This window comes from Lipophrys pholis, assembly GCF_963383615.2.
Source record: "Lipophrys pholis genome assembly, chromosome: 9".
Classification (NCBI taxonomy): domain Eukaryota; kingdom Metazoa; phylum Chordata; class Actinopteri; order Blenniiformes; family Blenniidae; genus Lipophrys; species Lipophrys pholis.
In genome coordinates, this window is record NC_137639.1 from 14,958,549 (window position 1) to 14,983,520 (window position 24,972).

At 39.4% G+C, this 24,972-nt stretch overlaps 3 protein-coding genes across 4 annotated transcripts; 2 read left to right on the plus strand and 1 right to left on the minus strand.

The window, feature by feature from the left end:
- The first annotated feature begins 13,718 nt into the window (after nt 1–13,718).
- ncoa7a (nuclear receptor coactivator 7a) lies at nt 13,719–16,789 on the plus strand. The gene is made up of 6 exons (XM_080470832.1): nt 13,719–13,877; nt 14,090–14,233; nt 14,336–14,488; nt 14,582–14,677; nt 14,795–14,868; nt 15,107–16,789. The coding sequence occupies exons 1-6, from the start codon at nt 13,773–13,775 to the stop codon at nt 15,243–15,245; spliced, it is 711 nt and encodes a 236-aa protein (XP_080326958.1). The 5' UTR covers nt 13,719–13,772; the 3' UTR covers nt 15,246–16,789.
- Nucleotides 16,790–19,028: 2,239 nt separating this feature from the next.
- On the plus strand, nt 19,029–22,899 carry hint3 (histidine triad nucleotide binding protein 3). Of its 2 annotated transcripts, none has more exons than XM_080472415.1 (5): nt 19,029–19,183; nt 20,510–20,627; nt 20,975–21,044; nt 21,405–21,531; nt 21,923–22,899. In XM_080472415.1, exons 1-5 carry the CDS (start codon nt 19,052–19,054, stop codon nt 21,968–21,970), a joined length of 495 nt encoding a protein of 164 aa, XP_080328541.1. In that variant the 5' UTR covers nt 19,029–19,051; the 3' UTR covers nt 21,971–22,899. The 2 variants fall into 2 exon arrangements, with proteins under 2 accessions (XP_080328541.1, XP_080328540.1); XM_080472414.1 differs by having other exon boundaries at nt 20,975–21,134; nt 21,923–22,888.
- Nucleotides 22,825–24,891, minus strand: LOC308115066 (actin-binding Rho-activating protein). Its single transcript, XM_080472416.1, has 2 exons — nt 24,771–24,891; nt 22,825–24,423 (listed from the first exon to the last, which is right to left on the minus strand). Exon 2 carries the CDS (start codon nt 24,416–24,418, stop codon nt 23,876–23,878), a length of 543 nt encoding a protein of 180 aa, XP_080328542.1. The 5' UTR covers nt 24,419–24,423; nt 24,771–24,891; the 3' UTR covers nt 22,825–23,875.
- Nucleotides 24,892–24,972: the final 81 nt, after the last annotated feature.

The window sequence follows — 24,972 nt, forward strand, 5'->3', positions numbered from 1 at the left end:
ACATTACTGATTGTGACCCGGCATACTTTACCTCACAAAATTTGTGTTTTACAGTGGAAAAAGATGATTAAAGATATAGTTCTCATTTACTCATTTACTGAACATGAAATGTAGAAAGTCTGGGAAAGAAAAAAATAACACAGAGCAACAGTCGCTCATAAAAATGTAAAAAAAAAAAAAAAACACCTGCTTTTTATCAAGAGATTATTCTTATTGAGCAAAACTCAAGTCAACTTATGTCCCGGCCCTCAATAGTGTTGCGAATGTATCATGTGCCACTTTGGAAAACTAGTTGCTCACCCCTGCTCTAGTCTTTACTTTGTGTCCTTACAGTTAAACTTCATAGAAGGTCATGTGTTATAGGTTAATTGGAACCGTCATTACTTAGTGGCTGTACCACTAGTAATATAAGAAAAATGGTGGAGAAGCTGATTTTTGATTTTGAATACTTTGAATTCATATCAGTGCCACAAATGAGATTTCAGCAAAAAAAAAAAAAAAAGGCCTCTTGGTTATTTTAGTTCAGTGTTCAGGTGAAGTACTGCTCATCATCACTTCTTTTTACAATGAATTGTCACAGGGAACAAGCTGTAGAGAACCATGACGTACATTTCCTGGGTTCAACAGTCTTTTTAACAACCACAAACCTCCTATGCACCAAAACACTGCAAAGAAAGTTTCAGTTTGGTTTCTTCTTGCGGTTGTCATGCATTTCTAAATCTGTGTTAACATCAGTGCATGCTGTTCTTAATGTGTCAGTGAAGAGCTTAGTCTCTCAGAAACATCACTGATTAACCCGGTGCCACAGCTATTACTCTGTCATCAGGCCTAAATCTGTCCTTTACTGTCTGTTGCTTCACTTGTTGCATCAGTAGGTCACTAAATGGCATTTAAAGTTGAATGTCTCAGTTACTTAAATGCTAAGTAAGCAGTTTACCTTGAAGAAAAGGGCAACGGGGCAAGAGAGAGAGAGAAGAGGGAGTGACACGGAAAAAAGATGGGGAAAATTGATGCCATATAAATATGCAGGGTTCCAATCCCCCAGGTAAAGAATTCACTCTTTGCAGTGCTGCAACGATTTTTTTGTTCTTCACTACATTATATCCTCCAACAGAAGCACAGGCTTCACACACAGGCAGGCAGTGTTGCATCCAATACAAACCAGTTTTATCTGAACTCTGAGATTTGTTGCAGCGGTCAAGCGAAAAAGCACTGAAGCATGAAAGCATTAACCTGATTCTGCAGACTAAAGCTCCCCAGCCAGCAGTCAATGGAAAAAAAAACATAAAGAAAATAGAAAACACTTGGACTATGCGCAATCACATAAATACAGGGAAGGTGATTTGCACTGAACTATGGACAAAACAGTGGAAACAGTGTTGAACACTCAATGTGGGGATCACAAAAAAGATAATTATGGGGTGAAAGACATCTTGAAACCCTTTTAAAGAATACCTTTAACTTTAAACTTGTTAAAAATAACCACCAATGAACATTTTCAATTGGCCTACAATAGCTTTGGCTAAACATGTCTTGTTTCCTTCACTAGCATATACATATAGACTTTATTATCCAAGATAGTGTTGCACCAGTTGCATTCATGTTGCAAGTTGCAATGATTTCCTGTGGAAAAGGGGAAATGCAAAATAGACGCCCATTCACGCAACAAACCGATATAAAATAAATCCACATCGGTTGACTGCATTGCAGCTGGAGTGTATTCATGTGTACTCAGGGCTGATACACTTTCACCTGTCGCCTCTTAACTGTAACCATAAACTTTAAATTGATTGACAAATGTACTGTCCTGTTCAATAATCATTTGGACTTGTTTACTGTAAAACAAGGCTACACCAGCTGTGTGTATATATATATATATACATATAAACACACTCATAACCAGATGAATTCAGGGCAGACAATTTCCTGCAGACAGAAATGCCCACACACTTGTACCCACGTTAGACACAAAAACCTAAGCTTTGCAGAGTTGAGTGAAACTCCTCAGCAAACCTACAAATACTGGAAAATCAATACCTCGCAGTGGTTCAACTGGTGGTCATGACATTTCACTGACATGCTTACATCATCAACTATGATCAAAGTGCAACTCAAACATATATATCTGTAATGAATAGAAGAGGACGAGAAAAAAAATCCATTCATTTGTCTTTTTATCTAGTGTTGTTCTGTTCAGCTATCCATCCACAGTGTGGAGCACAATATTTTAATCAATTCCCTCAACACCTGCATCAAGGTCACTGCATTTGGCTTGAAACTGTTTTATCCTTTACAAAGAGTGAGCAGCCTCAAATAATCAGAAAGAGCCTTTATGTCTGTTCTAAATTCGAGGTCTAAAACACAATTGGCCTCGTCTTATCCCCAGCAGAACCCCTCCACTCCGGAGCAGTCTGCATGTGAAGATAAGGAAGACACTTTTACAGATTTGCTTTTTGGCAAAGGTCTTTTTTTAAATGCCTACTTCTGTCTCTCTGCCCATTCAGACAAAACCATTATAAGTGCAATTTCGTTTTGCATTTCTTCTCTGTTGAAGCACTGCAAAATGTTTCTTTTAACAGGTGTTCAATATATATTTGTTGTTGTTGTTGTTGTTGTTGTTGATGATGATGATGATGATGATGATGATGATGATGATGATGATGATGATGATGATGATGATGATGATGATGAAGGAAATGCAGATAACCACTAATTTCCATTCACATCTACTGGCATTTAAAGTTCACTACTTAACCTCATAATCATTATTTGTGACTGTGGGAGGAAACAGTCACACATTTAAAAAGAACATGAGGTTAAACTGTGATGAAAATTTTTCTTTTTTGATATTATACACATTATTTTCTATTATTCCAATGAAGTCAATGTATTCATGGTTGGGAAACTAGTTTAACATTTCCAATTATGCTGGTATGATATTCTCTATCGGGGAAGAACTACACCCAGAAGACTTCTGAAACGGGTATAGCTTTGTTTGACCAAAAAAAAAAAAAAAGTTTATTGTATATTTTGCACAATTGGCAACCAGTCTCAAACATTCATCAGCTTTTGCTGAAGCGGGCCCTGAAGCAACCAGAAAGCATGCAATGAACCTTTTTTGAGATGTGTTGCTGTCATCAGAGTCTCAATAACCTTATCATTTTTATGACATGGTAAAATGTCTTACTTTCAACATGGGAAAACAATGCTTCGTGAGATCTGCAAACTATTGTATTTCAGTCATAATGTTGTAATGTTGCTTGGTAAAGTGCATTTTGCACTGAAGGATTTGGGACTGAGGTTGTACCTTCAGAATAGGATCAACACCAGCATGTGCTACTTTGTCAGAACAAGACTTGGTCATTGTGGCATAGCCAGGGTGCGACTTACTGGGAAGGATGAGAAAGATATGCACTATGTACTTTTGAGTATTTTACCTGAATTCTTCACACATATAGTATAATTTTTATACACACAGGCAACACCGTAGAATAGCTGTGTGTAGGAGTCTTAAAAACGGGGGGAATTGTTCTGCCATTACTTCTGCTCTGCAGCTCTAAAAAAAGGTTTAGAAATATGAAGTCTGAGGGAACTGGCAAGCTGCATTTGGGTCATGATAGGTAATATTGGTTTGGCTGCAAGTTTGACTTCCTGCATTTTCAACACAACACAACTTTTACCATACTTGGTTTTGGCCTGAATTTTGTATATATCTATTGTAGTAATGGATTTCATGGTGTGTATGTACTTCCTCCTCCATCCTCTCTTGCGTCTTGTGACTCTGCACTTGTGCGCTCTCGCTCCCTGATTACTGTTCAAGTGTTTCAGCTTGTGTCTTATCAGCTTGATGAGTGTATTTAAACACGTACTCTGTGCCAGGACGTGTGAGGATGGACCCAAGCGCAGACACACAAGGTCCCATACATTTTTTTTTATTGATGAAAAAGTCCAGGGAACATAAATAAACGGCAGCGATGAGCCGACACAGTCAACAGAGGGAGAGGAGTTTAAAGACACAGGGAAAGGGAGGACACAGGTGGAACTCATAACAATAGGTGCACACAGAGGGAGAAGACCATTGGATAATTGAAAACATGAGGTGAGACACACGGGGGCAGGCAGACCCAGAGACCTGACACTCGGCTTTTTACAAAACCGAATAGTTCTCCCTCTACGTTTACAAAAAAAATCATTATTAATGGGGACCCGCCTGGCTCAGAGCTACTACCAGCATGCCAAACCTGTAGGGGGCAGTGTAACGAGAAGCATGAAGCTATGATAGCCAACAGAATCCTGGAAAAAACACAACGTCCCAAATTGTTACGTGAATCTCTGTCTACCCCTTTTAGATGCAAACAGATACACAGAGTTTTTCTAAATCTCCACTGTGGCCGGAGTTTTCAGGAATCATCGTTTGTGGTGACTCATAGCTGCGTATATATGTAAATGTGCAGCGCAAATGCAGAGAAATACCAACGTCTTGTAAATATCATTTGCATTCTTCCGGCTGTGTTTCCATCTTTTGATCCCCTGTAGGTCAACTTCTATGATCAGAATTTCTTTTTAAACATTACATCACTGTCGGGAGAATTTCCTAGTGAAAACCTCAGGGAGACAGAACACACATGAATCAGGCTGAGAGCGATTTAAAAAGTCGAAGACAATTAAATTTTTTAAATCTGAGAGTAATATTAACCTTCCCTCCTATTGAGACATGAGATAATCCATGGCTCATTTTTAGCAACATATCATAAACTAGCTCTCTGTTAAAGTTGTTTTCTTCTCAGATCTATTCTATGCGTGTGTGCTGAAGTTATGTATAGATTATGTCTGATGACCATTATTTTGTTTCAGCATAGGTAACAATCCATGATCTACAAAATTAGGTGGAATCACCTAATTAGTTTCTTCATTTGAGGTTTTGCTTTTTGTTTGATGGCTGTTTCTAAGCATCATCTAAATGTTTAGTTTAGTTTAGTTTAGTTAAGTTTAGTTTAGAAGTAATCAATCTATTTTTGATTTTAGAACCATTTTATTTTTGTACATTTGCAATAAGTCATGAATTTCATTGCATAAATCAAAATCTAATCATTTGAGTCTCAAAAAATCTGAAGTTTACGCTCAGTTTGCAAGTGAGTATGAATGTTTATTTGTTCCCACTTTAATGTTATTGCCACTGTGTGTGCGTGTGTGTGTGTGTGTGTGTGTGTGTGTGTGTGTGTGTGTGTGTGTGTGTGTGTGTGTGTGTTCGACCTTGTCATGTCGTCATCACGTCAGAAGATTCCATGTTTGTAGTCCAATCTACTGCCTCCAAAGCCTCTTCACCCCCCGACCACCATCACACCTCTGGGTGCAGCTCCCCCTCTCAGTTCACAACGCGTCCATACAGTCAAAGCATCTCCTCTCCTGCAAATAGTCTTGACAAGGCAGAAAAGATGTTGCAATGAAGTCCACACCCCTGCAGTCTGGTGGTGATGGTGGAAGACAGCGCCATTGCCTACACATAATTTTAACCCCCCCACCCCACCCCCCCAAAAAAAAAGAAACTCAAAGAAAAAGAAAAAAGAAACATTAGTATTTCTTTTTTTTTATACTTCTCTATTAAACAATGCAATAGGTGAACCAATCACATTCTCACCTTAGGCTGTGTGCCTCCATGGTTCTTTTTGTTCTGCGTCCTCAACAGCCGTTTGATAAGCAGGAGCTGTGGAGTGAACTCACCTTGTCTACTTCATGCATATCATCACACACAAAATGTAAAGAATTCCCTTGTTGCTCTATTTAGTTCATCAGATAATTTTATTCAGTGATTTATCTATTTTATTTTGTTTTTAGTTTAAATATCCAATAAATGATTGAGGTTATTATTACTATGGTTAGTACTAAGATCGTTCCTAACCAAGTTTAGCACTCAGCTTCCAGTCTTTTTGAAATCTATCATTCACACATTACTTAGTTTTGGTGCAAGCCCTGGTAGGTTGTGGTTTTCACTAAAATGCCGCAGTTACAATCACATCTCATTCACACACAAAGGCTTCTGTTTTGTGTTCGTTTCAAGTTCCATGCTGTCTATTGCAGGGCTGTTCAGTGTGGCGAAGTGTCCCCTACACACACACTGAGCCGTCACTGTATGTCTTCTGTCTGTACCGCCAAAGGGCTGAAGAAAGACAAGATTTTGAAAAGACAAAATGGCTGAAACGACTAAGAATACGACTCTAAATCACCCAAAACACCTAAAAATAACTAAACGAGCAAATCAAAATTGCTAAAACAACCGCACTGAAAGAAACACTTGATAAGACAATGAGCCAAATAAATGTGTGAACATTTTTAAAATGTCTCAACGGTACCCAAAATATTTCTAAGGACAGAGGAGGAAGTGAATTGGTGCATGTTATTTATGTGTGTGTATGCTTGTGTAAGCTCTTTGTTCACATCACATTCACATTTACTGTATATCAAACTTGGAGGCAGAAAGAGGATGTGCTGTGTGTGTGGTCACACAGTCATTTGCTCTGTGTACGAGTAATGACGCGAATTCACGACATGAGCCCCCCCCTCCCCTGTCTGCTCTCCTCCCACCAGTCAGTCAGTCCGCCGGAGTCGAGTTTGTCAGTTTTAGTCACAATTAAACATAACATTGGTCTGTAAAATGTCTCAAATTAACTGTTACTTCTTCTATTTTATCTTATAAGAAAGTCAAAGCCTATTAGATTTATTTGCATCACACTTTACACCACTTCTCATGTTAGTTGCCTCCATTTGAGGACATACTCGTTGAGTTCTTTTAAGAATATTTTTATATTCTCTCCCTCCGACGGCCACTGGTTTGCATGACACAGTCAAGTTCAGATGAACCAGGCAAGTCAGAGTGTTTCCATGTCCTGTGTGTCACATTCACCCAGTTCTCAAGGTGATACCCAACCAATTGAAATCTTTAACGTCCGGGACAAAGTCTTTTTTTTCCTGTAGTCTTCTTCCAGTGACTATGGCCTATATAGTAGTAGGACAAGTATGACCTGATATTTTTAGTCTGGAATAACCTTGTATTCGCTTTTACCCCATATTTAACAGTACAGCCTTACTAAGAACTATGGACGGCTATCCGACACCGTCCCATCCACACAAGAACTTTCACTCAAAAGAGAACCGACTCACTCTCAGTTGATCCTGGATCTGTCTCCATTCATAAATTGTTATTTGGAATTCCGCCACATTCTCACCTCCAGTGGAAACCAGCCTCTTCTGCAACAATTCAGCTGGAGGACTTCTCTCCAGGAAAGACCAGACTTTCCTTTTCCCCGTGCACATTTCACTCCCGATCTTGGTGGTGAGAGGCATGTTGGAATCCGGCTTGAAGGACCAAGTTATCATTAGAATGTCCAAGTAAAAAAAATCAGGGAGACAGAATACACAGGAATCAGACTGAGAGCGATTTAAAAAGTTCAAGACAATTTTATGACATTATTCTTGCAAGAAGAGACAAAATGTCTCCGTACAGCCTTTGCATGATTGTCCAGGTGTTTGTCTAACTATAAAGTCGGACAGCGCTTTCTTAAAGGCTGAATTGTTTTGAGAAAGATTCATGTGCTTTTAGCACTGGAGACTCTCAAGGTTCCAAAATGTTGCACAGAGGTTCCAAATGTGCTAACACAGGTCTTCCTTGAAGCTCAGACTGCAAATTTTCACATCATTCTTAATGAGACATAAAGAGTTCCATAACTTAAGCTCATCACTCAAAGTGGAACATTACGCTGTAGCAGAAAATTGGCAAAGATTTGATGTAAATCATAACAAATTTGTGCCATTGCTGTTGTTACAAATTGTGACTAAGACTTACTTAGATCAAGCATAATCATATTTAGATATTTGAAAAAAGGGTGGACATTTAGCTCAGTGGTACATGAATTGATACTCATATTTATGCCTCATTGGATAACACTACTAATTAGTACGTTTTGATATGGATGCAGGAAATCCTGCAAATTTGGAATAAAATAATTCTTAACAGGTTAGGACCTACAAAAGTGAAGGCCACAGGCTTTTGCTTTCAAAGTTTTCACTCCACACTGCACCCACAAGGTATAATAATCTACAAAATCTACAATAATGACAATTTAATCACCGAGTCAGAACTCCAGGTCTCCATAATAAAAAATCTCACTAGTACATGCAATGGTTTCCTGACCCATTAACTACCTGCTGCTGGATTTCTTTTGCCTTCTGTTTGGTGTATTGTCTGACTTGGACTCTGGAGGAGGTTCTTTCTGTGTGGAGTGGGGTTTTCTCAGCTTTTGACACACAATCCAAAATCATGCATACGAGGTTAAATGCTGACCCTAAACAGTCTGTACGTGTGAATGTGACTGTGTGTAGCCTGTATCTCTGTTTGTCTTCCAATGGACTAGTAACCTATGCGTATTTTTCCTTTGAACATCGTCATTTGGGAATGGCTCCTGAAAAGACAACATATAAGACTGATGGTACGTATCACTTTCCAAAGGTATTCACACAGCTCCCACAATCATTGGATTCTGATGTTCCATTTGCCTCCATCACCACAGGTGTATAAAGTCAAGCACCCTCTGCAAGCAGACTATTTCTACAAACATTTGTGAGTGAATGGGTGACTCTCAGGAGCTCTGTGAATTCCACTGTGATACAGTGATAAGAAGCCACTGGTGGAAATGATGGGGAACAACAGCAACTCAGCCATGACGCGGGAGGCTAAAAAACAACGGAGCTCTGTGATTCATCTGTCAACCATTTCATGTGAATGCCTCATGAAGTTCATCCAGACAATGCCAGGAGTATGCAAAGCGCCAATCAACGCAAAGGGTGGCGACTTTGAAGAATCCACCATTTAAAGCATGTTTCAATTAGTTCACACTGTTTTACTAACTACATAATGGTTTGTGTTCATTTCGAGTTTTGACACCTTCAGTGAAAATAGTCATGAGAATATATATATAAATAGATTTTTCTGGTGATCGAGCTGAAAACATTGAACAGTGTTTATTGTTTATCTGTGTTTGGGTTGTTGGGTTGTGTCTACACCTTATCTAATTGCGCGCAATGTTTTGTGTTCGCCCTGCAACGTGCCAGATCTTTTGTTGTTATCACACCACTGATCTTGTGGGGATACTGGGCGAGTTGCACGATCCACAGTAACGACTGTCCTACAGTGGAGTCCCCGAGGCACCAGGCTGACAAAGCCACACGTTTTCAGGAATAAGATAAGATATCCCTTTATTTATCTCGCATGTGGAGAAATTTGCAGTGGTACAACAGGATAGTAAAGAGAAAGAAGCACACATAGCAGGAACTAAAAAAAAAAAAGCAGATAAAAATACAATATAATAGAAGAATATGCACACGGTGCCTATAAGTGTGGACATGTACAGAATATGGGGGTGGATGTATTTTACACAGTAAATACGTTCTTATAGATTATTATAGTTATAGCACCACTTATTGCACAGTTGGAGTGGAATGATATTGTCCAGTTGTAGTGTGTCTGTGGTCTACTGGGAGCAGGCTTGGTTGAAGAGTCTAACTGCAGCAGGGAGGAAGGACCGGCGGAATGGATGTTTACGTTGCATCATCCCGGACTCCAGTGGCCGCTCCTCTCGCATCCCCTCCAACTGCACGCGGATTTACAGGAATTGGAGGAAGGGTGAAGCAGTAACAACTCCCCACCGCAGGCAGCTGCCAAGAAACCCAGGGAAGCATGGTTTCTTCAGTGCGTGCCTCCATGCTGGTGTGTGTGTGTGTGAGTGTGTGAGTCTGAGTTTGTGCAAACTGGCGTCATTTCTCCGAGACCCACTTAAAGTCTGATGTCATGTTAGGGTCAGGGCCTGTGAATACTGAATCAGAGGAGATTTCAAATTTTGGTTTGTCTCACCAGAGTGAACAATGTTTTGAGTAAACAATAGATAAGTTAAAAGAAAGATGCATGTTCCGTCTTGGTATTTAATAGAATGTTTGTCCATCCTTTTATGACACTCCATCTAATCAAGGTTTCAGGGTGCTGGGGCTGATCTTAGCTGACTATGGGCAAAGGCAGAGTACACATTCCTATAATAACACTGGTGGCCAGTTAACCTCAAATGCACTTTTTTGAACAGTGGCAGGAAACTGGCGTCTATATTGGGGGGAAATGCATGTGAAGATCATTAAACTTCACACAGAAAGCCTGAGTGCAATTCAAGTAACAATATGCAATTGATTGATTATGGCACTGCAGTTTGCAATAACTTGTTCTACTGAATTCTGTTGTTATTTAAAATTAATTAATGGACATATTGTCAAACAAGCACTGCACATTTAGATATAATTTAAACATGAACATACTATGCCCTGTGATGACACAGGCATTACTCTTAAATGTAAAGGTAAAGAAAAAAAACTAAAACATTTTGTGTTGAATATTTTTTCAAACTTGCCTTTTGTTGAATGTCTCTATTGTTTTGAGTTGAGCGCTTAAATGTCCACCAGGAGTTTAAAAAAAGAAAAGAAAAAAAAGTGTCTTGACAAGAATTGATGTGAAGTCTCCCCAAAAAAACCCAAAACGGAAATTCCCTTAGTGTGTGTGCCTTTGTGAGGCTGCCACACGCATCAACTATGGGGGCTCATGTGGGAGAGCATGCTTGTCTGCTGCACAGATACGCAGATGCGCATGCATAGCTGCATGACTTGCTGAGTGTGAGCGTCCAGGGGTCTGAGAGTCTGTGTTGGCCTATTGAGCTGGCCTTTGTGTCAGGTCGTCTCAAATTGATCTCTTCCATCCTATTTCTGTTGTGACATCAGTACTGATTGTTGACCCAGAATGTTGTTACTGTAATCTGCTGACTTGATATCAGAACATGAACAAACCTGTGTTTGAGTACTGGAACCATTATTATAGATCATCAAAGTTCAACTGATTGTCATTCTTTTACTTTAAAATGCAAAGAAAATCCCGTGTTCCTGTTAGTGTGTATACTGTTTATCAGTAGAAAGTTTATATATGATATATTTCCTTAACAAGCATACCAATGACAAATCAAACCAATTAAACCTTACAACTTTTGCAATTCAAGGACCTCCTCATCAGCCCTCAAACATTCCTTTATACGCTCATCATCCTTCCTCTAACATTTGTCACTATTCAGTCAGAAGGGAAGTTGTAATGGAATGAAGTGGTGGGTGGCGGAAGGATCCAGGACTCATGCCAGAGTGTAAATTACTCCACGCAAACAAACATCATTATTTTTAAAATAAAGTTTTTAAAACTCCCCACTAAATATGATGTTAAAATCCCCTGAGACATATCTGAGCTTCTCAAAACTTGTAACCTGGAAAAGCTCTTCGCTCTGTTCGTTAAAAGTTGATACAAACGAACAATCATTATGACTGAGCATGCTATGGTATAATTACAAAAGAAAAAATGCATGCGAGGAAAATGCCCCCCTTCACCTCCAAACCTTTTTCCTGCTGCTGCCCCCTCTCAAAGTTCAGCAATACATCTACATTTAGAATGTCCTTCAAATGTCTATACATGTGTATTTACAGTCATTAGTTAAAATAGGACACAGTTTAAGTTTTGAAATCTTCAACTGCGTTTTATATGCTCAAATCCTGATTTAAGTCTGTATTCAGAGCGTTCAAACGGGTTAATGACCTCTTGCTGTTAAATAGACTCCTATAGGAATGAGACATCGAGGCCCCATTCCAAGTGTGCGCACACACACACACACACACACACACACACACACACACACACACACACACACACACACACACACACACGAACACAGACACACATGGGTACACTTAAGCGTCACCTACAAATAATTAAAAACTTAGGTTTATTCATTTGAATAGGACTGTAGGAAATAATGGAAATAATCTACTCTTTTTTTTTTTGCCACTGTTGAGGTATAAACAGACATCAAGTGAGACAGCAAGGCCCAACAAGAAGACAATGAAACAATTAATCATTTTACATTCTAGGGCTTCAGCTTTCGGTCAAGTCATCTCATCCTGTCACTGAGACACGACTCTGACACAGTGACTCTGTGAACTCTGGTCATAATTAAGGACAGGGACCCAGAGTTAATAAGTCACCAGCTTTGGCTTTCATGCATCGTTGTGAAATCTTTTTATGAATACGTGCAGGTCGTGGGGGAAAGAGAGGGTTAATGGTCAAAAGGGCTTATCTGGACGATTGATCCGCTGTTATATAAGGCAGGAATGGCAGAGGTTCAGAGTTACTGCTGCTTCTGCAAAGAGCACTCGGACCAACTGCTCTCTCCTTTGGGCTTTCTGTGTTATACCCACACCTTTACCCACCGTCAGTCATGGGAGTTGCCTACAGTGTTGGGGAGTAAGTTACACTTATTGTTAAGACTATTGTCAACTCTGTGAGGCTGAGTTTTGAATATAGTAGTGTTATATAGTTGATTTGATTATTAGTTATGGTTCGCTTGTTTCATTTAGGTCATTGCAGTAATAAATGTAAAGAAATGTAAGAGGCAAAAACTTTTTGGTTTAGTTTTTTTTACATAGGATTTTAAAAAGAAAAAAAGCTTGTCAGAGTAGCCTTGTGTTTGTGAAAGTGTCCATTGCATTCTAATGTGAAGGAGACGTAAAGTTAGAACGCTGTGGCTATTTACTAGGAATGACTGTGTGAGCAAAGAAGTGATTGCAATGCATCTCTGGAAGCCAAAGTCTGAGGGTACATGTGTAAAAGGGAAACAAATAATAATAGAGAGGGAAAGAGAGAAATTAAAGTCTGATTTCATCACCTAATTTTTCAGAAAACAAAAGTTAAGAGAACTGGAGAAAGTACTACGCTAATTCATGCATGTCTCCAAATACAGGTTCATTTTCTCAGATGGGTTCACATCAGTATGACTAATGCTTAAAGTATTGCATGGACAGTTCAGACTCCAGCAATTCATGTTCAGGCACATCCAAACCGTTTGTAGCTTTTGATAAGTTGTTTTTTTTTCCCCTCGTGGGAACAGTGTGGGTTGTTATTAGCACTTCAGACATGCAGCATGCATTCATATGTTACTTTGTCATTGTACCCCTGATATATATTAATTTTGACTTGATGCTTTGAGTACTCATTCGCAAAAAAGTGATACTTGGTCATAAATTTAAAAAATCCGCTGATCCCACTGATTTCTTCCTTTTTTTTTTTTTTTGGCACAGGGTCGACCACCTTTACACCTTCTTCGCAGAATGGTCTCCAAACATGTCCATAACGGACACAGAGACTCACTGCCCGCCTCAGTACCTCATCCGGGAGAGACATAAGAATTGTTATCTGACAATGGAGAGGGACATGGCCATGATCAGCAAGGTCCTCGGCCACCCTGGCAGTTCAAACTGGGAGGTGAGTTTAGTTGCACAACAGTGATTGAAGAAGAAATTCATGGGTTATATCAGGTCAAAGCCACCTTAATCATTCTTTTCTATATATTCATAAAAATACTTTCTGCTTAACATACAGTGACTCAGGGAACAAAAGAGCTTGGCAGTTATGATTAGGGTTTATGGGAAAACCGGGTGTCTATATATGGACATCCTATTCTCCCCCCTTGTCTACAGCCCACAGCCATTCTTCACTTTCCTGTTCAGAGGAAAAAGAAACTATCAGGGCCAACCAATGAGCAGGAGTCCTCTCAGATTTCCAACCAATAACACTTCGCATGCGCACAGGCAGCGAAAGTAAATCAGAGGGTACAAAAGTGGTTAGACTCAAAGACCATGTGTGAGCAGACATGTGGTGCAGAGGGAAGGTGGTGAAATCAGGAACTATGAAGCTACTACCAGATAATATCAAAGTGCTTTACTTTGCCAATGACAATCTGGAGCCGCGCGTTGAGGTGAGATGCTTCAGGTGGAAGTAATCATGTTGCAAGGAGTACTGCCTCACAAGGCAAAATATACTTTAGTTTGCAGATTGAATTTCAGTAGCATCTCTGTGTTGTAGAGTCTAAAGGTTTCATGTTGTGATATTTTTCTGCACTGATGAGTAAGTGAACTGAAAGTGAAAATGTTTTATGATCAATTGTTCATATCTTGCGCTCTTCTGCAGATTATCAAGGTGAAGGACAACAAAAGGCGCATTAGTCTGTGCAGCTCAGAGGAGTCGGAGGCTGAGTACCAGGAAGAGGTTGATGATGGTCTCCCGATCTTGACCGACCACAGCCAGCTCTTAGAAGACCACCACTTAGAGGCGGTAAGATACACCTACAATTTTTGCATCGGTGATAGCCATCATCAAAAAATGTAATTCATCATATCTGTTTGGACATCTCTAATAAGGAACTTGTCTCATCAGCTCGGTGCTCACATGCCAGCAAGGACGCAAGGCTACCCATGGCAACTGGTCTACAGCACGGCCATCCACGGCAGCAGCCTGAAGACACTGTACAGGAACATGGCCTGTCTGGAGAGCCCTGTGCTGCTGGTCATCAAGGACATGCAGAAAAAGGTTTGCATTTTGAGCTTCAGTCTGGATTCTCAATGTCAAGATGTCCTCAAAGTGAAACCTTGTCTCACAGGAATATGTCCGATGTATTTTCAGGTGTTTGGGGCTTTTTCATCCGACCCATTCAAAGTCAGTAAATACTGCTACGGTACAGGAGAAACTTTCCTGTTCAGCTTCAACCCTGACCTTCAGGTAAGAGTGGTTATCCAAGCGAAGAACAATTTCATGAAAATATAACATTTATTTGAGGGTGTAAATATATAAGATAGATTATATCATTTACATGTCTTGCTTTGTTAACGTATCCAGACTTACAGATGGAGTGGCAAAAACTCCTACTTTGTGAGTGGGAACTTGGAATCTCTGCAGATTGGTGGAGGAGGGTAAGTTTTTGTTTATTTAAATTTTTTTGCAACTGAACTCAGATTTCTTCCCCATTAACAAAAGCGGAATAGTCTGCCAGAGTCATAAAGTCATACATTTCCAGACCATAAAAAGTATATTTTAGCACTTACCTTTGAGGTTTCAATATACAACAGCAGTTACACATTTTATATAGTTCAAGTGATTATTAACTTTTAACTGACTAGAGATTAAACTCCTTCCTCCCTTGGTCTGTAGGAGTGGATTTGCCCTGTGGCTGGATGCTGATTTGTACCACGGAGCAAGCTTTTCCTGTCCCACCTTCCTAAATGCGCCTCTTTCCACACATGAAGACTTTCTTGTGCAAGATCTGGAAGTGTGGACCATAACAAACTGATGGGACACATTTAAAAAGACAGTATGAAAACAAAGTGAAAACTCATTTTCTTGTTCTGAGTCAGGCTGAGCCACGATGAGGCGTAATCCTGATAAAGCCGCAGCTATCATCTGAGCGCCCGGCTCAGATCATCCTCGGCACAGCGACTGTTGAAAAGGGGCTGGATGGCATCCTGTGATTCTGGGCCCTGTTACTTGAAACTACTGGCTGATCAACAGCAGCACTACGCTAAGTCCAGTCAGTCACTGGTGTCTGAAGCTTGAAACGGTCCGTGGCCTCTTTTGATAATGGGGAGCTTTATAATACAAAGTTCACAAAAAGAGATTAAACAGGTGCAGCGGTTAGCCCATTTACTATTTCAGAGATTTTTTCCTTTGCACACCTGAACAACCAGACATACAATGCTATTTATAAAGAATGATTGTTGTGTGCTTGCAGTAAGCGTGTTCGAGTGTGCATGAGATCTCAGGATTAAATTATTCAATATAAAAAAAACGACAACAACACTGGAACACTATCGGACTGAGACGTGCCTGTTTGCATGCTCATATAAGGATTGGTTTGAAATTTGTTTTGAAATTATTTGAAAAATTGCTTCTGCAAGTGAAGAGCAAACCAGTCGGAAATGCACTATGAACTGCTTATGTTGTGCGAAGTGTGGCATTTGTGGGACTCCATCTGTCAACTGTCACTTCCTTTTTGTTTTTGTGAGTGAGACACCTGCTTTCCTTTTGAGAGTGGACAATATTTTGAGAAAACATTTCAGATTTTTTTTTTGCATCTCTCTTTTGTTTTTATTAAAAATCTATTTAATGTGTGTGTTTGATAAGAAAATGCCAAAAGTGAAACAAAAAAAAATCAACTTTGTATTTTTAACACTGAGCTTACGAGGCCGTGCTGGCACTGCCACTGTTCTTGTTGTAGACCTTCATCAAAGTTTAAAAATAAATATTTTTTATCGTTGAAACTGAAACTTGTTTTCATTATGAACGGACTTCCTCAACTCCAAATGTCACTGAAGTAATATTTAAATCATTATTCAACCACAAATAAATACCAATGAGTTCCTGTGTGATAGAGTGGAAAACAACAGAAAAAGAGCCACAGCATCATAAATCTACACAAATGGAGAGTCACAGGGAGCTGTTACAGTGGTGGAGCAGGTCTGAGGTTTGATCGCTCGCCACTGCTCATGTGTTGTAAGTGGTTATACAATATTGTGTTAAGATCTCGGCTAGAAAGAAAAATCCATGCAAAATAAAAATTGTGGTCGATAAGCATCTAACCATCACAGGGAAATGAAGCCTGAAGCCAACATGGTGAACAGGTGGGTGGAAGTGAGCTGCTGACTGAACCGACGTGGTTTTAGGTTTTTCCAGTATGGACACATAAAGCCTGCAGTCTTCAAGAGGGGCTATGTCACTACATTTCACCTTATTTGAAAGAAGATTTATATTAAAAAAATGTAGGTTCATGTTTCTCGAATTCCTTAAAGGAAATATTTCAATGTATTTCATTTAACTCAATAAACTGAGGAAGTACATAGTCAGCTGTTTTAAGTCTTTTTAAAGGTTTGACCCACGGTTGGTTCCAGTGACCCACTTCCATCATTATTACATAAAAGTCAACACTGGGTTAATGCACAACTATTGTGTAAGATGTACAATTTTAGTATGATTTCTATTTTAAATCATTCACACTGACAGAAATACACATAAATGTGAGTTTCACCAATCGGCACCATGTAAAGATTTTATATGCTTTAGTGACAATGACATTTTGTCGTAATAATAATGTGTGAAAACGAGAAATCATGACCGTATTCAGCACAAACTGTAAAAGCTGACGTGTCTGTGTGTGTGTGCGTGCGTGCGTGCGTGTGTGCGTGCGCGTGTGTGATAAGGACATTTTTTGAAACATAGCTATAGAGTAATAAAATAAGTGACAAGAAATGACAATTAACCCACAAGAATCCACTGTGACACGGCACTGTGACACCGACACTTCAAATGCCCTAAAATCTTCCTTATACTCCTTTATGCTTGAACTTAACTCATTAAGTCCCTAAGTAACATCTACTTAACATCCTGGTGTGGTTGTCATGTGACAGTCATGTGACTGTGGCAGGATGTGACTTCCTGAAAATGCTGGTCAGAGGAATTTGTTTTTATACTAAAGTTGAATTTGAACTCATTTAACATGTCTAATGCTTTAATAGGAAGTCCTGCATTACAGTTAACCTATTCTGGCCAAAGTTTTTGGGCTCATTAATATAAAACTATTTAAGAAAATATGGCTGTGACGTACACGTCACATCAGGCTTTTCAGCCTGAAAATATTTGATGTGACGTATATATTGTGTCACAATAACAAAAATGAGAACAATCCTCTCAATTAGTTCAACTGTTTTAATTGTTTTGAATTCAAATATGTTCTGTTGTTCTATTTAAAGTGCATTTGAACAAATATAAACACAAAATAAGGAAATTATTTAGCTATTAATAAAATAGCTAACAAAACATTTTTTTGCAGGTGTGTAAATAAAAAAAAACCATAAATGCCCTATCCAATGCAGCTCCAATGTTATTGTAATTGTTTTACTTTTATTGTTTATTTTTAATATGGATTTTAAAAAAAAGTGCTACACTGTTCAGGATGAACTGGACATCATCTTAGGAGATGAGAGCAAGTTTGAGGGATGCGACGACAGAAGATCCTGACGACCCTAATTACACTCCCAAGAACAAAGACATGGAGCGTGATGAGTCCAGTGACAGTGGTGATTCAGACAATGGCGAATCAAGTGATTTAGAGGAGGTACCACAACCAAACATGGGCACAAGACAACAAAATACAACAGTCAGGACAAAAACAAGGAACTGTCCATGGAAATAAAACATTTTCTTGGAGAACAAAACCTTTTGAAGCCCTTAAGTGCACATTCAAAGGACCACATATCACACCTCCAGACAAAGTCCTTACTCCTCTGGAATATTTCAGAAAGTTTATAACACTAGAAATGCTTGAAATACTGAGAGAACAGACACATTTGTACAGTGTACAGAATTCTGTATTGGTTCAGTCATGGTTTTCCTTCAGCAGTTCTTAGTGGAAAAAAAGTAACTAAAGTGCTGAAGTCTGTCGTTCAGGTTTATACACCTGCAGTACCTTGTTGAGAAGCTCCTCAATGAGGCAATGCTATTTATTATCATTTTTTCACTTATTTTGAGACAAAAAGCAAATCTGAAAGTTTTTTTTTGATAAACCACATTATCAAAGTCTTAATTTATATATCTATATTACAACATGTATATATATATTGTGAAAATGCAAATAAAAAGGTAAATATTTGTTATTAAACTGTAATAACAGTCTTGTTGACTTATTTTCAAATGCAAAATAAATGTACCATAAAGGCCCAACGTGAAATATATATGTCACATCAAAGGTCTTTGACATTTACTGGTATTTTTTTTTTTTTTTTAAATATATCAGACATGTGTTATTTGTAGTCCACTTAGTATGTGGTCTATTGCACATCATTTTCCTTTAAGGAGAAATGGGTCCGGGTTCTTATGGGTTAAAAGAGTGGACTAACAAACTTGAGCTGCAGTGACCTCTAGTGGCAGCAGTGGTCATTGCAGCCCAATTTGTCGTGACCCAGCAGCGTGCACTGCAGTGCCATCTGGTGGCAGCAGGGTGAAACTCGCACCTTTACGGTCGACATTGGTTTGGTTGTGTCTGCTCTGCTCCGCTCGATCGATGCTCTCGATGCTCTCTGGCACTGGGCAGCTCTCTGAACAACAATGGCGGATGTGGCGGCGGCGTCACCTGCGGAGCTCTCCCCCAGCCGCAGCGCTCCGGCGGAGGGATACGACAAGAAATGCATCTTCTGCAAGATTGTAAACAACGAAATGGACACGGAGCTTCTTCATCGTGTGAGGATATAGTCATAATCCCATAAAAGACACTTTAGTTTGTCAATGTGATCCCATTGTGATCTTTCCAGAAAGAGATTGTTGGCCATGATTAAGCTTTTCGGACAAACAAGCTTGGCCCGAGGTTGACATATATGCATTCAGTGCTTTGGTTTCGACTGGAAAAGTTTTTGTTTTCGATTTGCTGCTGTGTTAAACCGAATTCCTGCTCCATACGCAAACGATACGCGAAGGCTATACGTTGACGCACAATCTCTGCGTCCAGGCGACGCACTGCCCTGTGCTGTGCGTACTGTCGACGCAGTAGTATAAATGAAAGGAAGCAATCACTCCCTACCCTTTGGGTGGGGCAGTCCTCGGGGTTAAAAGGAGGCTGAATATCAGTGAAATCATCATTATTACTTGATATTATGTGAATTTGACAATAACCTGGGGCTGAACAAATCTATATTACTATATGAACATTAACTACAGTTATTCCTGGTATTTGATCATCGTCATGTGTGATATTTTCTGATGGTATGGACCTAAAAGTGTGAATATGGCTCTCAGGATCTTATATATATATATATCAGATATTGGCAAAAACTCCACTATTGTATTAAGTACTACATTTAATTACTTGAGAATTTACCCATTGCTGTGTAAAAGCAATGTTTGACATATTGCACAGAACAAGTGAACAAGAGCGATCAGACATTTGTGACATCCGCCAAAGGTTGACCTGGACTCAGGATCTGGATCCCGATCACCTCTAACTTTTAAAGAGGTTTCCGCTGGCCTAACATCCATGTGTGGTGAACATTTGGTGACATTCTGGTCATATAGTTTTGACGTGATCCTTAAAAACCTATAAAATGAAATCCTGATGCAGAATCCGGATCCAGATCACCTCCAGAGTTTAAAAGGAATCTTCCATGGCCCAACATCTATATGCGGTGAAAATTTTGACAAAATCTGTGCAGCAGTTTTGACATAATCTCGCTAACAGACAAGCGAATTAATACTGTATACGCAGTTGATTTTATTACATCCTTGGTCAGACATAAAAATAAACATGGTTTGCATTATATTAGTTATCAGCTATTATAAAGTAACTGTCATTGTTGAAAAATATTGATCCCTAAAATATCATTGTATGTGCATTTTAAAGTAGTTTTTAGCTCAGAACAAAGTATGCTGCATTATATAAAGCACCTGGCTGATACACTGACTACGTACAGTTTTGTATACATGCAAACATGTCTTGTTTAGACCCTACAGAGCCATGTTGAATGGATTATGGCTTTTTCTTCAACTAAACTTTGTCCTTCATTGGTGTTGCAGGATGAAGACATTTCATGTTTCAGAGACATCAAACCTGCTGCTGCTCACCACTACCTGGTTGTCCCAACCAAACATGTAGGAAACTGTAAATCACTTAGTAAAGAACATGTACCTCTGGGTAAGTGTTAATACTGCATGACTGCCTGAATAGAATAGAATAGAATAGAGTTAAACCTTCAATAAAACAATAATTAAAAAGACAGTAATATTTAATATTAATATGTACGTGGATAAAGAGATAAGCAATGACTGTTCTAGGAATAGAGAATGAAATAACAGACTAACAGACACTTTGTAGAAATGGTATAGACGATATGTGCATGTTCCACTCAGCTCACAGTTTTATGGAAATAGGCTACTAACAAAGCGACTGGACGGGATTTTGTCTTGGCTGTTATTTAAAGCATTTAAGTTGCCTCGGAAGGTGAAGTGACGCTTCTAATGGGCTCTGTGTTTGTTTCTCAGTGAAACAGATGATTGAAACTGGGAAGGAAATCCTGCAGAAAAGCAACATTACAGACTTCAGTGATGTCAGGTGGGCAACATCCACTGGTGCATGTTCCAGTTCACAACTCCACAGACCTTTTGAATTGCTGCTTCAGACATCCACAAACATTTTTAAAAGGTTGTTATTTAATGACATAATCCTCAAGTTGATCGTAACTTCCGTTCTGCCGTTATTAGATTAGAGGCATACACTCATACCACCCAGTCTATAAACCGAAGTTTAAACTGAACACCCGGTTAGGTGAAGTGTTACACCTTGAATTAGTCTTCATCAACTGACCAACTAACTCTCGTCGACTTAAGCAACTTTTTATGAAAACAGAGTATCTGGCTCTTAATCTTTGTTCACATGTCGTGAAGTCATGAACGTTCTTCTCTCGGTCTGCAGGTTTGGTTTCCACTGGCCTCCGTTCTGTTCTGTCACACACCTACACCTTCATGTCCTGGCACCTGCCAGTCAAATGGGCTTCATGTCCCGCCTCTTCTACCGACTCAACTCCTACTGGTTCATTACTGTAAGTCAATGTTTTCTCAAGAGAGAAATAAAAGTTGAATTTATCCTTTTCAGTTCCCATGTTTCCGTGTGAATTCTATCCCGGTTCACTGTCAACCTTGATAATAAATATTTTTTTGTGTTACACAGTAGTTTCAAAAATGTTGACAGTGTCTTAGTACGCTGTAACAAAAGTTTCTCTTAACGATATCTGAAGTATATCACCGGTATATGAAAAGCATTTGACTTTCCTGAATGTACCACTAGAGGGCGCACACGCACATTTTGAGAATCAGTGGATTTGACAACTCTGCATTGATAAGTCGTAAATACTACATTTTTCTCGGTTATCTCCTTAAAATACTTGATTGAGTCTGATTCCTGTCCTGCCTACATGTGTTGATCTTTTACAGGCCGATCAGCTGATCGAGCTTCTCAACTCTAAAGGAGAAACCAGCTGATCACTTGGATTAAGAACCGGACTGTGATGAGGCGGCACCAGCTTCGTGCAGAGGTCATGCGGGGTGGTACACACGCTACTGTTTGGCCACAGCTGCTGACACTGACAGTATTTTGGTGACGTAATTGTTAACTTTGTTCATTGTTTTTGAAGGTTGACGTTTAAGAAAAGGTTTTACTGAAATTACTGGGTTCTTATGAGCTGGAAAGAAAAATGAATCAACTTTTTGGACCAAGGATCTTACCGAATTTAGAAGACAAAAGCCTTCATTTTCTTTGTAACCATTGAGAGCATTGACTTGCTGTGTCCATGTGCTTCTCCGCACCCATGTAACCCCACTATATGGGAGGCGACTTGAACACGTGTGGGAAGCCTGGAATCGAATCAGGGACGTCTTGTTGTGAGACAAAGACGCTAACCACTACACGTCCGTGCAGACATAATCAGTTTTAAAGAAACCTTTAAATGATCTGTAATCGGAGGAAGGTGTCTGTCGGCATCTCACCGTTTGATGTTCAACCTTCTAAAAGAAACACGTGCAGATCACATGGTGCTTGACTTCTCAGAGTCTTTGCCTGGTTTCATGACTCGATTTGATTTGAAGCACGTGAAAACTGAAGTATGGTTATGAGGAAAAGGCTTAAAGTGTGTTTGAACCCTACGAGATGTGCACGCACTGGTAATTTGAGTGATATATGTGGCATGTCTGAAAGTATGTGGCTAACATTTTCGTGGGTTAAAGCTGCCTGACAGTGAAAGAAAGTCTCCTTCACATTCAGATGTAGAGGTGCACTATGACATGGAGCGTTCAGAAATGCCACACTTTGTATATTCACAAAATGTAATTCAGTTCTGTGTGTTGTACAAAAGGTATGTACTTTATTAATCATGTTGATGCAGAATAAATAATATATGTTGTATTTGTTGACTAAGTGATGTAATATCTAGTCGACACACACACACACACACACACACACACACACACACACACACACACACACACACACACACACACACACACACACACACACACACACACACACTGTTAAGAGTATCTCCATCAGTTGTTACTGACAGTTCTCATCGTTCAGTAACACAATAGCCAATAGAAAAATGTTTCTTTGATTACTAAGCAGTTGGTTATTAAATCTATTAATGCCCAAGGTAACTAATAAAGCCATGAGCCTTTTACTAACAGCAAAATAAATCATTCAGTTTATATTCTGTATAACTATGTAGTAAAGTTCCAATGAAGCATTTTTATTTTACAGTTTCTGATCTTGAATTTCAAACCACCGGAAGACTGCATGACTACAAAGCACACTGGTAATAAATACATGCTCTGAGGCCAAGCCAACACGGATCAGGTTCATCCTATAACACCATATTGTCTGTCACAGGCAGCCTCATGTTCTCTTTGGCTTTGGTTCACTCTTCATTTCTGCTCCTCCTCCACTTTCATCATGAGGAAAAACCCTGCAGAGCGACGTGTTCTGTGAAGCTCTGAGCTGGTCATTTTAGTCACTGTTGACTCGAGTGGGTGAGATCATGTGACTAGACGACTATTCTTTTTGGTGTAAAAAGCTCCTTTTGCAAAGAGCCACTTATTACAGGTTGAAGTCCTCCTTGACAACTATACGATATATTAGTTAGGTACATATTTACTTTGAAAACGTTCATATTTATTTAAATATCTCTTGTTTACTTTAATAATCTCTTTTGGCAAGTTATTGTATAGATGACACAACTACTTACATATTTTCAAAAATTTTACTCTGAAGAAAGAAACTTGCCATGTTTTGTTGAGTAAATAGTGGAAACTACAATATTTAGTGTTGTGAGTGCTGCCATTGAGCAGATGTATCTGCATGTACTACATGCAACATGCCTCAAATTACTCTGCTGTTCACTGCACCAGAGTAATAACAACATGGTCGTCCTTCCTCTGCCACAGCATTTCCCCCTCAAATTCAACCAGTCCCTGTTTTCTGGCCCGTAGGAGGATTCCCACTAGCTTATTAGAGATAGTGACGTAATGTTCGAACAGCTTCCCAAATGTCACACTTGTCACATTCCCCGTGTTTCTGCTTCCAGTTACAATTGTGTCTGGAGGCTCTCCGATGTTCCTTATCACCTCGCACAGCTCCTGAACCTCTCTGCTGATGTGTTTGTGAGCATCCTTCCCTCGTTGCTCTGTCCTGGACCCCTGCGGTGGTCTCCCATAATCATACTGTCCCCTCTGAGGGACCAGCACACTCAGTCTGCTGTCGTGACTGAACGGGTTGTTTTTCTGGTACTCCTGCTGCTCGCTGGACCACTTTTGCCAGTTCTCCTTCAAGCCTTTGACGGAAACGATGCACGTGGCAGTGTCATCGCTTAACTGAGCAGGCTCTTGGACCTCATCTTCAGTTTCCATGGCAACGGGGATCTTGCTGTTTGTCCCCATCATGGACTCTGTTCAGGACAAGATTGCACGGCTTTATTTGATAAGTTTAGAGTTGATAATCTTACTATTTGTCTTGATGTATCTTTAATTTATTTCTTGGTTTTTACACTTCATACATCTCATACTTCGCTATCAGACACTATCAAACCTAGTTTTGATTTTACATCATACTATATATATATATATATAAATATATATTAACAAAATAGAAAGACTACTTGGATCAGTTTATGTCGTTAACTACGTGTCATTAAAAACAAAACAAAACCAATAACAATTCCTGCTTTGTCAAATATCTTCAAAAACAATGCTGCAATAGAGATTTGGAGTGAAAAGTTAACATAAGCAAACTTACACACAGACTCGATCCTCGGTTCAGCTGCAGTGAAGCTTCATTTCAGTTAATGTTTGAACATGAACCCTGAATACACTGAAGCTATGAAACAACTTAACAGAGCAGCACTGCTGACGGCAGCAATAAGCGTACAGATGACTTTCTGTCAGAGCGAAATCACTTAGATGGACATCTTTATTGACCAATAACCTGGTAGAGAAGA